General features: G+C 38.7%; 1 protein-coding gene and 1 long non-coding RNA gene across 3 annotated transcripts in view; one reads left to right on the top strand and one right to left on the bottom strand.

The window, feature by feature from the left end:
• The first annotated feature begins 1,817 nt into the window (after positions 1–1,817).
• Med18 (mediator complex subunit 18) lies at positions 1,818–12,899 on the top strand. Of its 2 annotated transcripts, none has more exons than XM_076860944.1 (3): positions 1,818–1,911; positions 2,484–2,628; positions 11,796–12,899. In XM_076860944.1, exons 2-3 carry the CDS (start codon positions 2,556–2,558, stop codon positions 12,347–12,349), a joined length of 627 nt encoding a protein of 208 aa, XP_076717059.1. In that variant the 5' UTR covers positions 1,818–1,911; positions 2,484–2,555; the 3' UTR covers positions 12,350–12,899. The 2 variants fall into 2 exon arrangements, with proteins under 2 accessions (XP_076717059.1, XP_076717058.1); XM_076860943.1 differs by having other exon boundaries at positions 1,818–1,926.
• The window catches only part of LOC143403168 (uncharacterized), a 39,707-nt gene continuing 32,685 nt past the window's right edge, over positions 11,214–18,235 (bottom strand). Inside the window, exon 5 of the long non-coding RNA XR_013091846.2 lies at positions 11,214–12,316. This is a non-coding gene — a long non-coding RNA (uncharacterized LOC143403168). The remainder of the gene's footprint in view (positions 12,317–18,235) is intronic.

Raw genomic sequence — 18,235 nt, 5'->3', positions numbered from 1 at the left:
TGGAGGCAGAAGGACAGTAAGTTTGAGGTCAGCCTCAGCAATTTAGTGGGACCCTGTCTCATAATAAAAAATAAAAGGTGCTGGGGTGTAATCAGCTGAAAAGACAGCAAGTGCTCACGCCTGTAATCCCCACAACTCTGGAGGTTGAGGCAGGAGGATCACAAATTCAAGGCCAGTCTCAGCAACACAGTGGAGGTCCTGAGCAATTTAGTGAGATGCTGTCCCAAAATAAAAACAATTAACAAGGCTTAGGGTTAGAGCTGAGGTTGTAGCTCAGTTGATAGAGCACTTGCCTAGCACATTGAGGCACTGATTTCGATCATCAGCACCGCATAAAAATAAATAAAAATAAAGTTGTTAAAAAAAAAAAGCTTGGTGATATAGCTCAGTGATAAAGCTTCCCTGGGTTCAATCCTCAGTAATAAAAAATTAAATTTAATTAATTAATAATTAATTAATTAATTATTTTAATTAAAAATAAAAAAATAAATAAAAGGTTTGGGGATGTAGCTCAGTGAAAAGTACCCCTGGGTCCAATGCTAGTACTGGCAAAAATAATAATAATAAAGGCGGAGGGAGGCTGTATAGAGAAAGGAAACCAGAGCTAGAGTTAAAAGTGTCAATATAGTATAGTCCCAAAGAGGATGGACCAATAAACTGCTTGATTTGTATCCCAGCCTCTCTACTCCTTTGCACGTAATTTAACATCTGTTGTCTAAATTTTCCCACTGTACCACTATTACAGTAATAGTGGTACTTGATTCATAGGGTTTCTGTGAGGATCATTAAATTTTGGAAATTTTGTTTGGGCTCTAGGGATTGAACCCAGAAGCACTTTACCACTGAGCTACATCCCCATTCCTTTTTATTTGAGACAAGGTTTCCCTAAGTTGCCCAGGCTGGCCTCAAATTTGTGATCCTCCTGCATCAGTCTCATGAGTTGCTGGGATTAAAAGTCTGGGCCACCTGGGCTGGCTTTACTTTTACATTAACTATGTAAGACATTATTTGTTAATCACTGAATTTTTTAGTATCCTTTTAATTTCTGCATTTCAAGTGAATGCTTCATTCATCTTTCCCTAATCCCTGCTCCCTCCACACTTTATGTGCTTGACGTTAGCAGAGTTCAATAAATGTTGAATTTACAACCCCCCCCCGCCATATTTTTTATTTATTTTTGAGCCTGGGCTGTCTTATATCGCCCAGGCTGGCCTCAAACCATGGGCTCAAGCCACCCCATCTCAGTCTCCTGAGTAGTTACAGGTGCACGCCACTCCCCAGTATTTTTAAATTGAGGTTAATATCCACAGCAAAGTGAAAAAAAAAAAAAAAAAAAGGATATTGCTGAGATCCCCAGTTGCTCACAACATTATGCTAAGCAATATAGGGCGTCTTCCTTTTCACCTTCAGGTATCTAATAAAAAGAGGTCTTTGTTTTATAACATTCTCCCCTTCTCTTCGTGAAGCTCCCTTTCTTGTCAGAGTCAGCGTTTCTGCGATCAAAGTTTAAACATAAGTTCTTTCTTCACTTCTACAGTTCCAAGAGATCTCCTACACAAAAACATCTCTGGGTCATTGAACTTGGAAAAAAATAAATATTTTTCTAGATGAGGGCCTATGACGTCAAGCTTCGCCCGCCACCACCGAGCAGTTACTGTACAAACCAGTGCCGCATGTTTGCGCATGCGTTTCCGCTTGCCCTCAAAGAAACAATTTCTGACCCTCTCGGCACCCTTACGTCGCGAGGCGGCAGTGTCTCGCCTCGTTTGCGCGACGTCGGCTTCCTGCCGGAAGTGGGAAGAGAAGGAGGCGGGGCGGTTTTGCTCGTGGTGTTTCTTGCTAGGCTCCTGTACTCTGAGGTCTGGAGAGTAATTGTCGCTCAAAGGCTCTGCGGGCGGAGCGCGGGCGGAGGTGTGTTTCTCCAGTGTAAGTGCACACGTCCGGGATGCCGGCTTAGGACGATCTGTACTATCATTTTATAAAAGAACTTCATGCTTCCGCGAGGCTCTCTCCTAGTCGGCCACAGGCTTTGCCACTGACTTGATGTGCACTGTGACTTGCCTTGTATCGCTCTCCGTGTCTCTGTGTCTAATCTGTAAAATGAAGGAAAGACAAGATCCCTAAAGTCACTTTTCAGTTTTTCCGAATGTAATTGAATGTCTGTTATTTCTTTTGAGCCACGTAGTCCGGAGGGTTAGTATCCTTGACCCCATTTTATAGGGAAAAGACAGTGAGAGGTTACATAACTTCCTCAAGATTGAACAGATAACTTTTTGAGGTTTTAGAACTTGAAACTAGAATGTTACTCTGTAACTCCATGGTCAAATTTTCTTTGTATATTTCTATATCGTCAGTTCCTGGAACTGGCCACATAAGCGGATATTCAAAAAGTTTTGAATGAATTAATCTTGATTCCAAGGCCAGTGTCATGCAAACCTGGTATCTCTCCATCTCTGATGTATAAACAAATGTTACTTTTCCAGGGTATCCTGTGCTTTACCTTACTGGGTTCTCTGAGTCCAGTTCTGTAGTCTTCAATTAATCAGACAGACACCATGGAGGCACCCCCAGTTACCATGATGCCTGTTACTGGGGGCACCATTAACATGATGGAGTACCTGCTTCAGGGTAAGTAAACCAGAAAGCTGGGATTACCTGCTTTCCTCTTTTCAGCTTCTGTGGAAAGGAAAGACTTACACAAAGGTAACCTGCATAGTTTCTGACACTCAGCAGACAATTTCCATCCCCTGCAGTGCTGGGGATTGAACACTGAACCTCATGCATGGTAGACGACCTCTACCCCAGCTCCTTATTTTTTAAATTATTTTAAACTTAAAATTATGGTTTCAAGGGGCTGGGGTCCTGGCTTAGCAGTAGAGCGCTCACTTAGCACATGTGGAGTGCTGGGTTTGATCCTCAGCACCACATAAAAATAAAATAAAGGTGTTGTGTCCAACTACAACTAAAACAATATTTTAAAAATATGGTTTCAAATGCATTAAGCACTATAAATTTGCCAGTATAACATTTGAAATGTTGCACCTCATATCTGTTGAACTTTTTCATCTTGCAAAACTGAAACTCTATACCCATTAAATACTAATTTCCCCTCTCTTCTACTCCCAGGCGTTAGCAGCTATCTTTCTACTTTCTCATTTCAAATATCTTAGATACCTCATATAAGTGGGATAATACAGTATTTGTCTTTTTGTGACTGACATATTTCATTTGTCGTAATGTACTTGGGATTCATCCATTTTATGATATAAGACGGAATCAATCTCCATATCTATCTATCTCTCTATCTCTCTCTCTCTCTCTCTCTCTCTCTCTCGTTTTCTCGCTCTCTCCCTCTTTTTTCCATACTGGAGATTCAACCCAGGGTCTGACTCATGTGAGGCAAGTTCTATACCCTGAGCTACAACCCCAGCCCTTTTAAAATTTTTTATTTTGAGACAGGGTCTTTCTAAATTCCTCAGGCTGCTCTTGAACTTGCCATCCTTCTTTGTATTACCCTTCCTTAACTTCTCAAGTAGCTGGGATTACAGGGATTTGTCACCACACCTGGCCAGAATAACCTTTTTTTTTTTAGTTATAGTTGGACACAATATCTTATCATTTTATTTATTTATTTTTATGTGTTGCTGAGGATCAAACCCAGCGCCTCACATGTGCTAGGCAAGCGCTCTACCTCTGAGCCCCAGCCCCACCCCCTGTGCTTTTTTCTTTTTGGTACCAGGGATTGAACCCAGGGGTGCTTAACCACTGAGCCACGTACCCTTTTGTATATTTTATTTAGAGATAGGGTCAGCAATAAAAGAGAATAAAACTATGGTATTTGCAGGTAAATAGATGGAGTTAGAGAATATAATGAGGCTGGCTGGGTTGATGGCTCATGACTATAATCCCAGTGACCCGGGAGGCTGAGGCAAGAGGATTGTGAGTTTAAAGCCAGCCTCAGCAATTTAGTGAAGCCCTAAGCAATGCAGTGAGACCCTGTCTCTAATAAAATATAAAAAAGGGCTGGGGATGGGACTTAGTGGTTAAGAACCCCTGGGTTCATTCCTCAGTACCTGCCCCCTTAAAAAAAGTTTCTGAGGCTGGCGTTGAACTCACAATCTTCCTATCTCAGTTTCCTGAGCCGTAGGGATTCCAGGTGTGTGGCACTGTACCTGGCTTTATTGTGGTTTTGATTTATATTTCTCTAGCGATTAGTGATATCGAACCTCTTATATGCTTATAGGCCATTGTAGGCCATTTGTATGTCTTCTTTGCAGAATTGTCTATTTAGTCTTTGCCTACTGTTCTTTTCTTTTTTTTTTTTGGTCCAACAGCTAGCATATGATAGTATTTATTTATTTATTTAAATTATTTATTTATTCTAATTTATTATATGATGGCAGAATGCATTACATTTCATATTACACATATAGAGCACAAATTTTCAAGTCACTGGTTGTACATAAAGTATTTTCACACCATTCGTGTCTTCATACATGTACTTAGAGTAGTGATGTCTAATTCATTCCATCTTCTACCTTCTTTCCTATCCCCACGCCCCCTCTCTTCCCCTCCCTCCCCTTTGTCCTATCTAAAGTTCCTCCATTCCTCTCATGCTCCCCACCATCACCATTATGACTCAGTATCCTCATATCAAAGAGGATATGGTTTTTTGGGATTGGCTTACTTCACTTAGCATTATATTCTCTAACTCCATCCATTTACCTGCAAATGCCATGATTTTATTCTCTTAATGCTGAGTAATATTCCATTGTGTATATATACCAGTTTAACCATCATATGATAAATTAGAATAAAGAAATAATTTAAATAAATAAATAAATAAAATCATATGCTAGCTATTGGACCAAAAAAAAGAACAGTAGGCAAAGGCTAAATAGACAATTCTGCAAAGAAGACATACAAATGGCCTACAAGCATATGAGAGGTTCTATATCACTAATCACTAGAGAAGGGCATCTGGGTTGGTTCCACAATTTAGCCATTTTGAATTATGTTGCTATAAACATTGATGTGGCTGTGTCCCTGTAGCATGCTGTTTTTAAGTCCCTTGGGTATAAACCAAGGATAGCTAGGTCAAACGGTGGTTCCATTCCAAGTTTTCCAAGGATTCTCTGTACTGCTTTCCAGATTGGCTGCACCAATTTGCAGTCCCACCAGCAATGTATGAGTGTGCCTTTTCCCTCACATCCTTGCCAACACTTACTGTTGTTTGTATTCTTGATAGTTACCATTCTGACTAGAGTAAGATGAAAGTTTTGGTTTTCATTTCTCTAATTGCTAGAGTTGTTGAACATTTTTTCATATATTTGTTGATTGATTGTATGTCCTCTTCTGAGAAGTGTCTGTTCAGTTCCTTGGCCCATTTATTGATTGGGTTATTTGTTTTTCTGGTGTTAAGGTTTTTGAGTGCTTTATATATCCTAGAGATTAGTGCTTTATCTGATGTGTTTGTGGTAAAGATTTGCTTCCATTCTGTAGGTTCTCTATTCACCTCACTGGTTGTTTCTTTTGCTGAGATGAAGCTTTTTAGTTTGAATCCATCCCATTTATTGACTCTTGGTTTTAATTCTTATGCTTTAGGAGTCTTATTAAGGAAGCTGGGGCCTAATCTGACATGATTGAGATTTAGGCATACGTATTCTTCTGTTCGGTGCAAGGTCTCTGGTTTAATTCTTAGGTCCTTAATCCACTTTGAGTTGAGTTTTGTGCATGGTGAGAGATAGAGGTTTAATTTCATTTTGTTACATGTGGATTTCCAGTTTTCCCAGCACCATTTTTCGAAGAGGCTATCTTTTCTCCAATATATGTTTTTGGCGCCTTTGTCTAATATGAGATAACTGTAATTAAGTAGATTTGTCTTTGTGTCCTCTATTCTGTTCCATTGGTCTACAGGTCTATTTTGGTGCCAATACCATGCTGTTTTTGTTACTATTCCTCTCTAGTATAGTTTAAGGTCTAGAATAGTAATGCCACCAGCTTTATTCTTCTTGCTAAGAATTGCTTTGGCTATTCTGGGTCTCTTATTTTTCCCAGATGAATTTCATGATTGCTTTTTTTATTTCTATGAGGAGTGTCATTGGGATTTTGATTGGGATTGCATTGAATCTGTATAGTGCTTTTGGTAGTATGGTCATTTTGGCAATATTAATTCTGCCTATCCAAGGACAAGATAGATCTTTCCATCTTCTAAAGTCTTCTTTAATTTCTTTCTTTAGCATTCTGTAGTTTTCATTGTAGAGGTCTTTCACCTCTTTCGTTAAGTTGATTCGCAAGTATTTCTTTTTTTCCTTTTTGAAGCTATTGTAAATGGGGTGGTTTTCCTAGTTTCTCTTTCTGAGGATTTGTCATTGATGTACAGAAATGCCTTTGATTTATGGGTGTTGATTTTATATCCTGCTACTTTGCTGAATTAATTTATTAGTTCTAGAAGATTCCTGGTGGAATATTTTGGGTCTTCTAGGTATAGAATCATCGTTGGCAAATGGAAATAATTTGAGTTCTTCTTTTCCTATCCATATCCCTTTAATTTCTTTCGTCTGTCTAATTTCACTGGCTAGAGTTTCAAGAACTGTGTTAAATAGAAGAGGTGAAAGAGGGCATCCCTGTCTTGCTCCAGTTTTTAGAGGGAATACTTTCAATTTTTCTCCATTTAGAATGATGTTGGTTTGGGGCTTTGCATAGATAGCTTTTACAATGTTGAGATATATTCCTAACATCGCTATTTTCCTAGTGTTTTGAACATGAAGGGGTGCTGTATTTTGTCAAATCCTTTCTCTGCATCTATTGAGATGATCATATGATTTTTATCTTTGAGTCTATTGATGTGACAAATTACATTTATTGATTACCGTATGTTGAACCAATCTTGCATCCCTTGGATGAACCCTACTTGATCGTGGTGCATTATCTTTTGATATGCTTTTGTTGTTTTCAGTTTGCCAGAATTTTATTGAGAATTTTTGCATCTATCTTCATTAGAGATATTGTTCTGAGCTTTCTTTGATGTGACCTTGTCTTTGTCTGGTTTTGGAATCAGGTGACATTGGCCTCATGGAATGAGTTTGGAAGTGTTCCCTCTTTTTCTATTTCTTGAAATAATTTGAGGTCTTGTAGAACTCAGCTGTGTATCCATCTAGTCCTGGGCTTTTCTTGGTTGGTGGTGTCCTCTATTTCCTTGCTTGAAATTGTGTATATAATCCTGATTTCGTTTGGGTATATCATATGCCTCTAGAAATTTGTTGATGCCTTCGATATTTTCTGTTTCATTGGAGGACAGATTTTCAAAATAATTTCTGTAGTGTCCATTGAGATATTTCCTTTCTCATCATGAATGTTAGTAATCTGAATTTTCTCTTTCCTTCTCCTCGTTAGCATGGCTAATGGTTTATCATTTTTATTTATTTTTTCAAAGCACCAATTTTTTGTTTTGTCAATATTTTCAATTGTTTCTTTTGTTTCAATTTCATTGATTTCAGCTCTAATTTAATTATTTCCTGTCCTCTACTGCTTTTGAGATTGATTTGTTTTTCTTTTTCTAGGGTTTTGAGATGTAATGTTAGGTCATTTATTTGTTGACATTTTCTTCTTTGAAGGAATGAACTCCATGAAATGAATTTTCCTCTTAAAACTGTTTTCATACTGTTCCAGAGATTTCGATATGTTGTATCAGTGTTCTCATTTACCTCAAATTTAATTTTTAATCTCCTCCTTGATATCTTTTGCAACCCATTATTCATTCAGTAGCATTTTATTCAGTCTCCAGGTATCAGAGTAGCTTTTATTTTTTTATTTTATCATTGATTTCTAATTTCATTCCATTGTGGTCTGGTAGAATGCAGGGTAGTAACTCTACTTTTTTGTATTTACTAAGAGTTGCTTTGTGGCATAATATATGGTCTATTTTAGAGAAGGATCCATGTTTGCTCGTTGATGAATAATATATTCTATTATATGTCAGTTAAGTCTGAGTTATTGATTGTATTATTGAGTTCTATAGTTTCTTTGTTTAGCTTTTGTTTGGAAGATCTATCCAGTGGTGAAAGAGGTATGTTAAAGTCACCCAAAATTATTGTGTTGTGGTCTCTTTGACTCTTGAACTTGAGAAGAGTTTGATAGAGGCTCCATTGTTTGGGGCATGTATATTTATAACTGTTATGTCTTGTTGATGTATGGTTCCCTTAAGCAGTATGAAATGTCCATTTTTTTTTAAGGTGAACACAATATCTTTATTTTATTTTTATGTGGTGCTGCAGATCGAACCCAGTGCCAGGCGAGCACACTACCACTTGAGCCACAACCCCAGCTCCTGAAATGACCATCTTTATCCCTTTTGGTTAACTTGGGCTTGAAGTCTACTTTATTTGATATGAGAATGGAAACCCCTGCTTGTTTATGCAGATCATGTGAATGGTATATTTTATCCCAACCTTTCACCTTCAGTCTGTGAACATCTTTTCCTATGAGTTGAGTCTCTTGAAGGCAGCATATTGTTGGGTCTTTTTTAATCCAATCTACCAGTCTTTTGGTTGGTGAGTTTAGGTCATTAACTTTCAGGTTTCTTATTGAGACATGATTTGTATTTCCAGTCATTTTTGTTTATTTTTGCATTTAACTTGACTTTGTTTCTCCTTTGATTGGCTCTTCCTTTATTATAGTTCTTCCCTCTGCAAATTTTCATTGTTGTTTTTCATTTCCTCCTTGTGGAATATTTTGCCAAGAATGTTCTGTAGTGTAGGCTTTCTTGCTGTAAATTCTTTGCTAAATTGCTGAGGCTGGTTTTGAACTTGCAATCCTCCTGCCTCAGCCTCCTGATTTGCTAGGATTTTAGGTTTGTGCCACCACACCCTGCTCCTAACACACATCTTCACCCTAACCTGTTCAATATCAAACTGTTGATTTTTCCACCTCAAAATCTTATTTCTCCTGTAGTCTTCCCATCAAAGTAAATGGCAACTCTCAGCTTTCATCTTCCCAGGCCAAAAACCATGGAATCATCTTTGACTTCTTTCTCCAGCATCCTATATCCACCTAATCCACATTTCTAAAACAAAAGCAAAATCCACCTTTCACACCCTTGATCATTTCTACCTGGTCCAACTTGCTTTCATGTTTGCCTTGCCTTTGCAGTAACCTGTCTCCACCTTTGCCTTTTTTTTTTTTTTTTTTTTTTTTTTTTTTTAATGTGGTCTTGCTGTGTTGCCTAAGTTGGCTTTGAATTCCTGAGTTCAAGTGATCCTTCTACCTCCTTAATAACTGGGACTATAGGCATGTGCCATCATGCCTGGTTCATCAACCTCATCTTCTTTAATCTACACAATAGGCAAGTGGTCTTTTTTAAAATATAAGGCAAATATGAAAAATAAATAAATAAAATATAAGGCAAATAAATCCTCTGCTCAGAACCCTCCAGTTTCCTATGTGATTTAAAATAAAATATAATCTAGACTATTTTCTACAAGATCCTACATATTATGTTCTCTGTTATCTGTCCAACATTATCTCTTCCCACTTTCCCCCTTGATCAGTCTCTTTAGCCAGAATGACATGCCTACTATTGTCTGAAAATAACAAGTATTTGGCAATGTATTTCTCTTATCCCTTATGCTAAAAATGTTCTTCCTTCAGATATTCCCAACACTTTCTTTAGATCACTACAAAATGTCTCTATATTGCATCTTTTGTAAGATTCAAAAGACTGAATATTTGAAAACAAACAGGGTTCTAAGTACAGCAATGGACCACCAGGTCCTGGTAAGCATGTGATTGAAGATTTATTTAAGAGTTGTGCCAGGGCACACTGTGCTAGGCAGTAGGAGGCCCTGACCTTACAGAGATTACAGTTTATTAGAGAAAACAAAAAATAAAAAAGTAAATAAAAAAATAGAAATACAAGGAAATAAAAGGTAGATGATAGAATAATTGGTGGGGAGGGTTGGGGGAAAACTGCACTGAGGGGCTGGAGTGGTCAGAAAAGGTCTAAGTAGATGAACCTGTGCTGAGATCCAAAGGATGAAAATAAGATGATTAGGGAAAAGAGTTGTCAGGGCAGAGGGATGATCAAATGCAAAGACCACGAGGCAGGAAAGAGCTTGGCAGATTCAAGGAAATGAAAGTAATACTTAAAAGTCATTATGAGGGCTAGGGCTATAGCTCAGTGGCAGAGTGCTTGCCTAGCACATTGAAGAACTGGGTTTGATCCTCAGCACCACATAAAAATAAACAAATAAAGGCATTCTGTCCATCTACAACTACAAAAAATAAAAATAAAAAAAAGATAATTATGAAACCTGGGATCATCTAAGCAACTTTTAGTGAGACCCTGTCTCAAAATAAAAATAAAAAGTTCTAGGGATGGGGCTCAGTATTAAGTGCCCTTGGGTTCAATCCCTGGAAACAACACAACAAAAGATGTATGTTAGACATCCAAATGGAAAAATTGAGTAGACAGTTTGGATATATGAGTCTGTAGTTCATGATTTAAATGTGGGAGTCTCAAGAAATAAAATAGTATTTAAAGCTCTGGGATCAAATCAGGTCACCAAGGAAGGAAGAGACTTATTTTGGAGGAGGGGGTGTTTGGTGTTTTTTTGTTTGTTTGGTACCAGGGCTTGAACGCAGGGGTGATTTACTACTAAACTACATCCCTGGCCCTTTTTTATTTTTAAATTTTGAGATAGGGTCTCACTAAGTTGCTTAGGCCCTCACTAAGTTGCTGAGGCTAACCTTGAACTTGTGATCCTTTGCCTCAGCCTCCTGAATTGCTGGGATTACGGACATGTGCCACCATGCCTAGCAGAGACTATTGATAGAGAAAAGGACCAGGAATGAGTTGTAGGACCTTCCATCATTTAGGCAAGATGAAGAGATTAAGCAGAGAAAACTTAAAGGAATAGTCACTGAGTTAGGTGAAGAACCAAGAGAGATTTGTGTCCTAAAGGCCAAGGGTATAATTTTTAACAACTGTGTTAAATGTTGCCAGAAGGATGAATAAATGAGGACTAAGATTAATGTTTTTATGAAGCGGTTCATTGTCTTTTCAAAAAATATATTATATAAAATGGAAATTTTAGAGCTGGGGATGTGGCTCAGTGGTAGAGCGCTTGCCTAGCATGTTCAAGGCCCTGGGTTCAATCTTTCAATCCCCAGCATCACAAAAGAAAAAAAAAAAAAAGAAAGAAACTTTATTATATGTTCTTACATAAATGGAAGACTTATGGGGCTGGAGTTATAGTTCAGTGGTAGAGCACTTGCCTAGCATGCAGTGAAGCCCTGAGTTCAGTCCCCAGCGCCATACACACACACACACACACACACACACACACACACAACAAAACAAAACAAAACAAAACTTGCTGGAAATAGCAGATAATTGTGGCCAGGGGTATAGCTCAGTGATAGAGCACTTGCTTAGCATGAGTGGGGCACTGGTTTTACTCCCCAACACCAAAAAAGAAAAAAAAATCAATCCCACAAATATAATTGTTAAAATAAACGATATTCTCACCGTTGTCTTTTAAAGGAGCAAGAACTTCTGGACATTAGCATTTCTAGGGAGATCCTAAAGAAAGGGAAATAACTTTCTCATAATGTTATACAATAGCTTGGCAATATAACTCCTTATATATTAGGCCTATGTTTTACATAGTACTACACTAAACTGTTGGGTTTTTCATTTAAGATTTTTGTTTTGTTTTGTTTTTTTAAATAATCCTTTGCTAATTCTTTGACCCAAAATGAAAGCTGAGATTTAATAGTGCTTTTTCCCTCTTTAGGAAGTGTTTTAGACCACAGTTTGGAAAGCCTTATCCACCGCCTTCGTGGTTTATGTGACAACATGGAACCTGAAACTTTCCTTGACCATGAGATGGTATTCCTCCTGAAGGGCCAGCAGGCCAGCCCATTTGTCCTGAGGGCCCGGCGCTCTATGGATAGAGCAGGGGCACCCTGGCATCTTCGTTACCTGGGACAGCCAGAAATGGGAGACAAGAACCGATATGCTTTGGTGCGAAACTGTGTGGACATTGCCACATCTGAAAACCTCACAGATTTCTTGATGGAAATGGGCTTCCGCATGGACCATGAGTTTGTTGCCAAGGGACACTTGTTTCGTAAGGGCATTATGAAGATTATGGTATACAAGATTTTCCGCATCCTGGTGCCAGGGAACACAGACAGCACTGAAGCCTTGTCGCTCTCCTATCTTGTGGAATTAAGTGTTGTTGCACCAGCCGGGCAGGACGTGGTCTCTGATGACATGAGGAACTTTGCTGAGCAGCTGAAACCTCTGGTTCACCTGGAGAAAATAGACCCCAAAAGGCTCATGTGACTAAGACAGTCTGTCCTCATATGTTAGAAAAAAAGATGTTAAAAATGCCCCAGTTTACCACTGCCAGCCAGGTGTTGCTCAGGAAGGACAGTGAGAATTTACTTGGTTCTTTGCAGTGTATTCCTCGTGAGGTTTCACATTCATGGCAGCCTTTTTATTTTTATTTTTTAAAATTTTTTAAAATTTTTTGGTATTTGGAACTGAACCTAGGGACGCTTAACCACTGAGCCACATTCTCAGCCCTTTTTTGTATTTTATTTAGAAACAGGGTCTCGCTGAGTTGCTTAGGATCTCCCTAAATTGCTGAGGCTGGCTTTGAACTTGGTATCTTCCTGCCTCAGCCTCCCAAACCGCTGGGATTACACGTGTGTGTCACCACACCCAGCCATGGCAGCCTTTTTAAATTAAAGGCTCAGGATAACACAGAATATGTCTAATCCCTCTGCATAAAGAAGGGAAACTGGGACAAATTAGCTTTGGAAAGAAAAGTCTCTTAATTATTATGTGTAAGGTTTGTAACAGAGCCTGTGAGCTTGTGTTGAATAGTAATAAAAGCTGTTAAAAATGTCTATAATTCTGCTTCTTTGGTCTCTTATTTTATACCCTCAGGGGAGATTCATTAGCAGTTGAAGCAACAATAAGGGTAATTCTTAGTTTTAATTTTTTGTTTGTTTGTGGTGCTCAAGATCAAACCCTGGGCCTCAAGCATGCTTGCCAGGTACTTTATCACTGAGCTATACCTCTAGTCCCTTAGTTTTAATTTTATGAAAATGGTAGTTCTCACTTATCATAAAGTGGCACATTTGTTGATGAGACATTTTAAAGTACAAAATAGTAAAAATAATATCTAAGGAAATACACTAATTCTATTTTGGTATGTAGCTTTCTAGTCTTTAGTTTTTATAAATTTATGTACATACATATATATACACATATATATTTGTTTTGATTTTGGGGGGGTACTGGGGATTGAACCCACTGAGCCACATACCCAGCCCTATTTTATATTATTTAGAGACAGGGTCTCACTGAGTTGCTTAGTGCCTGTTTGCTGAAGCTGGCTTTGAACTCAAGATTCTCCTGCCTCAGCCTCCCAGCTGCTGGGACTACAGGTGTGCACCACTGTGCCCAGCTATATATTTGTTTTTATAAAAACACTTCATACATATTGGGTTTCTATTTATTTCCCAGGATATTAATCTATAGTGTTCTTTTGTAAATGTAAAAAAAAAAAACAAAAAAAACAAAAAAAACCCTCATTTATTGGGTTCTAATCATGTTACAGTGCTGTCCTAAATTCTTTATTTTTTTATTCTTTTTGTGCATAACAGTAGAATGTATTTTACCTACATACGTGGGGTATAACTTCCCATTTTTGTGATTGTATATGATGTGGAGTTACCCTGGTCATGTATTCATATATGAACAGAAGAAAGTTATGTTTGATTCATTCTATCTTTGCTAGTCACATCCTCCCTCTGTTCCCTTCATTCTCCTTTAGACAAAGGAGAATGAACTTCACAAAATCCAGTGAACTTCCATTCAGCCTTTGGTTTTTGGGATTGGCTTATTTCACTTAGCATGATAGTCTCTAGTTCTATTCATTTACAGACAAATGCCATAATTTCATTCTTCTTTATGGGTGAGTAATATTCTATTGTGTGTATGTACCACATTTTCTTTATCCACATTCATCTGTTGACAGGCACCCAGGTTGGTTCCATAGCTTAACCCAAGTTCTTTATTTATGTTAAACCAGACCCTTTTGGGCCAGGAGGTATAATTCAGTGGCAGAGCACTTGCTTTAGAGTGCCTGAGACCTTGGTACCTAGCACCATTAAAAAATAAATAAATAAAAAGACCCATTTTGTAAACAGGTACAGAGTAATTATCTTTTTCTAGGTTATACAGCTTTGATTAGCAGAGCTAGTATTTAAATATTGGCAGTTATAATTACTCTTTGTATTTTTATCATTTAAATTTGCAATAAATTGATTGCTCTACTTTTGGATTTTTAGTTTTATTCCAATGTTTTGCTTTTATGCACAATGCTATAATGCTAGTGCTTTTGATTAAGTCTTTATTGATAGCTATGATTATTCAGGATAAATTTAGGGAACTGCTGAGTCAAAAGGTATGTACTATTTTTTGTGGAGGACACGAGGGATTGACTCTGGGGTGCTTAACCTCTGAGGCACATCTCCAGCCCTTTTCATTTTTTATTTTATTTTTTTATTTTTTTTTAAAGAGAGAGTGAGAGAGGAGAGAGAGAGAGAGAGAGAGAATTTTTTAATATTTATTTTTTAGTTATTGGCAGACACAACATCTTTGTTTGTATGTGGTGCTGAGAATCGAACCCGGGCCGCACGCATGCCACTCTCTGTTATGACATATTGCTGTTAATAGCATATTAGCATAATGATTCAGGTAAGACCCTTTCTTTTGTAGTCTCCACCTTTATTCCCCCCATTTATTTTTATTTTGTTTTATACCAAGGATTGAACCCAGAGGCACTTAACCACTGAGCCATATCCCCAGCCCATTTTTTTTAATATTTATTTTTTAGTTTTTTGGCGGACACATCTTTATTTTATTTTTATGTGGTGCTGAGGATCGAACCCAGTGCCCCGCGCATGCGGGGCAAGCGCCTTACCGCTTAAGCCACATCCCCAGCCCTCCCCAGCCCATTTTTACTTTTTATTTTGAGACAGGGTTTCACTAAGTTGCTGAGACTGGCTTTGAACTCGCAATCCTCCTGCCTCAACCTCCTAAGCCACTGGGATTACCGGTGTGTATCACAGACCCCACCACCCCCACATTCTTTTTTTTTTTAATTTTTTTTTTTTTAGTTGTCTTTATTTTATTTATATATGGTGTTGAGAATCGAACTCAGTGCCTTACACATGCTAGGCAAGCGCTTTACCACTGAGCCACAACTCCAGCTCAACCACTCCCATTCTAACCTCTACTCTTACTCCCTCCAACCTCTAGGCACACACTCAGATAGAGATCTTTGATATGTTTGTGATGCCTGTCTGATTTCCTTCTACTTTCCACTATCATAAGTAGTTAAGTGGGTATGTAAAATTCACATAAATGATACTGCGCCATCATTTATGTTCCTATTATTTATTTTTGCACACTGCTGGCAGGCAAACCCAGTGTCTCACAGCTTGTAATCACTCTGCCTCTGAGCCACATCCCCAGTCTATCATTTTTTGCTTTTAAAAATTAATATTTTTCCTGCCTGCACGGCAAATGATGCAATGTTTGTAAAACTGCTTTGACAGGAATAAAGTGTGTTTTTGCAAACTGTTAAAAAAAAATTAATGTTTTGAGCCGGGCATGGTGGCGCATGCCTGTAATCCCAGCACTCGGGAGGCTGAGTCAGGAGGATCGCGAGTTCAAAGTCAGCCTCAGTAACTGCGAGGGTAAACAACTCAGTGAGACCCTGTCCCTAAATAAAATACAAAATAGGGTTGGGGATGTGGCTCAGTGGTTGAGTGCCCCTGAGTTCAATCTCCGGTACCCCCCCACCCCTCAAAAAATAACATTGTGGGCCGGGGTTGTGGCTCAGTGGTAGAGCACTTGCTGAGCATGTGTGAGGCACTAGGTTCCATTCTGACACTACATAAAAATAACCAAAATAAAGGTATTGTGTCCAATCTACAACTAAAAACTTTATTTAAAAAATATTAACATTGTTCTGGCAGTGTGGTACATACCTTTAAGACCAGGTTCTTAGGAGGCTGAGGCAGGAGAATCACAATTTCAAGATCAGCCTAGGCAACTTCATAAGCCCCTGTCTCAAATCAAAATGAAAAAGAAGGGCTGGGCTGGGCATGGTGGCACAATGCCTGTAATCCCAGTGGCTCTGAAGGCTGAGACAGGAGGATTACCAGTTCAAAACTAGCCTCAGCAATTTAGCGAGGACCTAAGAACTCAGTGAGACCCTGTCTTAAAATATAGAAAAGGGCTGGGGATGTGACTCAGTGGCTAAGTGCCCCTGGGTTCAATCCCTTGTACAAAAAAAAAAGAGAAGAAGAAGAAGAAGAAGGAGAAGGAGGAGGAGGAGGAGGAGGAGGAGGAGGAGGAGGAGGAGGAGGAGGAGAAGGAGAAGAGAAGGAGAAGAAGGAGAAGGAGAAGGAGGAGAAGAAGGAGGAGGAGGAGGAGGAGGAGGAGGAGGAGGAGGAGAAGGAGAAGGAGAAGGAGAACCCAGTACCTTGTGCATGCTAGGCAAGTTCTCTACCACTGAGCCACAACTCCAGTCTTATACTTTCATATTAATGGTAGTAATATTAGTACTTAAATACCACATAACTCTGTAACAGGTGCTTTAAATGTTTTCACTCACATACTTTTTATTACAACCCTGTGAGATAGATTTTATTCTCATTTTATAGATGAGTGTGAGGCATGGAGAGGTTTCTAAATTCTACTTCTGTTGTCTAGAGTCAAACTAGTAAGTGGTGGAGATGGAATTTCAACTCATGCACTCCACCTCCAAAATCCAGGCACATATCCAATGTTTTATTCATTCAGACCCTTGATGATAGATTTCCTTCTACTTTCCACTATCATAAAAAATGCTAAAATAAGATTACTGTGAAAATTTCTTTAAATTATATAGCTATGGGCATGTTTGGGCCTACCAATTATTGCCAGACTGCTTTTGTTGTTGTTGTTGTTGTTGTTTGTGGTACCAGGTGTTGAACCCAGCGGCATTTTATCACTGCACTATATCCCCAGCCTTTTTTTTTTTTTTTAATGTTGAGACAGTCTCCCTAATTCCCAGGCTGGCTTTGTATTTGTGATCCTCCTGTCTCAACCACCCCAGTCACTGGTATTACAGAAGTGCACCACCACACCTGGCTCAGATTGCTTTTCAGAATTGCTGCACCATGCCCAGCATGGTGGTGCATACTTGTAATCCCAGCAGCTCAGAGGCCAAGGCAGGAGCATTATGAGTTCAAAGCCAGCCTTAGTAATTTAGCGAGGCCCCAAGCAACTTAGGGAGACCCTGTCTCAAAACAAAATATAAAAAGGGCTGGGGATGTGGTTCAGTGCTTAAGCACCCCTGGGTTTAATCCCCTGTACCACCAACCAACCAACCAACAAACAAATGGCTTGTATCATTTGTGTTCCTTGTGCCATTACATAAAAATAAATATCGACATCCTTACCAGTCCTTTGGGTTGTTAATTCTAGTCTTTGCTAGTTTGATGGATATAAAATGGCATATTTAAAAAAATTTTTTTTTTAGTTATACATAGACACAATATCTTTATTTATTTATTTTTATGTGGTGCTGAGGATTGATCCCAATGCCTCATATGTGCAAGGCAAGTGCTCTGCCACTGAGCCACAACCCCAGCCCAAATGGCATCCTTTGGGTTTTTGTTTTTGTTTTTGTTTTTTTTAAGAGAGAGAGAGAGAGAGAGAGAGAGAGAGAGAATTTTAATATTTATTTTTTAGTTTTCTGCAGACACAACATCTTTGTTTGTATGTGGTGCTGAGGATCAAACCCGGGCCACATGCATGCCAGGCGAGCGCGCTACCGCTTGAGCCACATCCCCAGCCCATCTTTTGGTTATTTTGATATGCATTTCTCTGATTATAATAAATTAAACAGGAGTTTTTTTGTGTGTATGATACTGGAGATTGAACCCAGGGATGATGATTTACCTCTGAGCTAAATCTCCAGTCCTTTTTATTTTGAGACAGGGTCTCACTAAGTTGCTTAGGGTATCCCTTAGTTGCAGAGATTGGCCTCTATCTTTTTTATTTTTTAGTTATCAGTAGGCCTTTATTTTATTTATTTATACACGATGCTGAGAATTGAAGCCAGAGCCTCACAAAATGCTAGGAAGCACTCTACCACTGAGC

This window comes from Callospermophilus lateralis, chromosome 7 (assembly GCF_048772815.1).
Source record: "Callospermophilus lateralis isolate mCalLat2 chromosome 7, mCalLat2.hap1, whole genome shotgun sequence".
Lineage (NCBI taxonomy): Eukaryota > Metazoa > Chordata > Mammalia > Rodentia > Sciuridae > Callospermophilus > Callospermophilus lateralis.
Note: the sequence above shows the minus strand (reverse complement) of the source record. Positions and strands in the feature narration are given on the sequence as shown.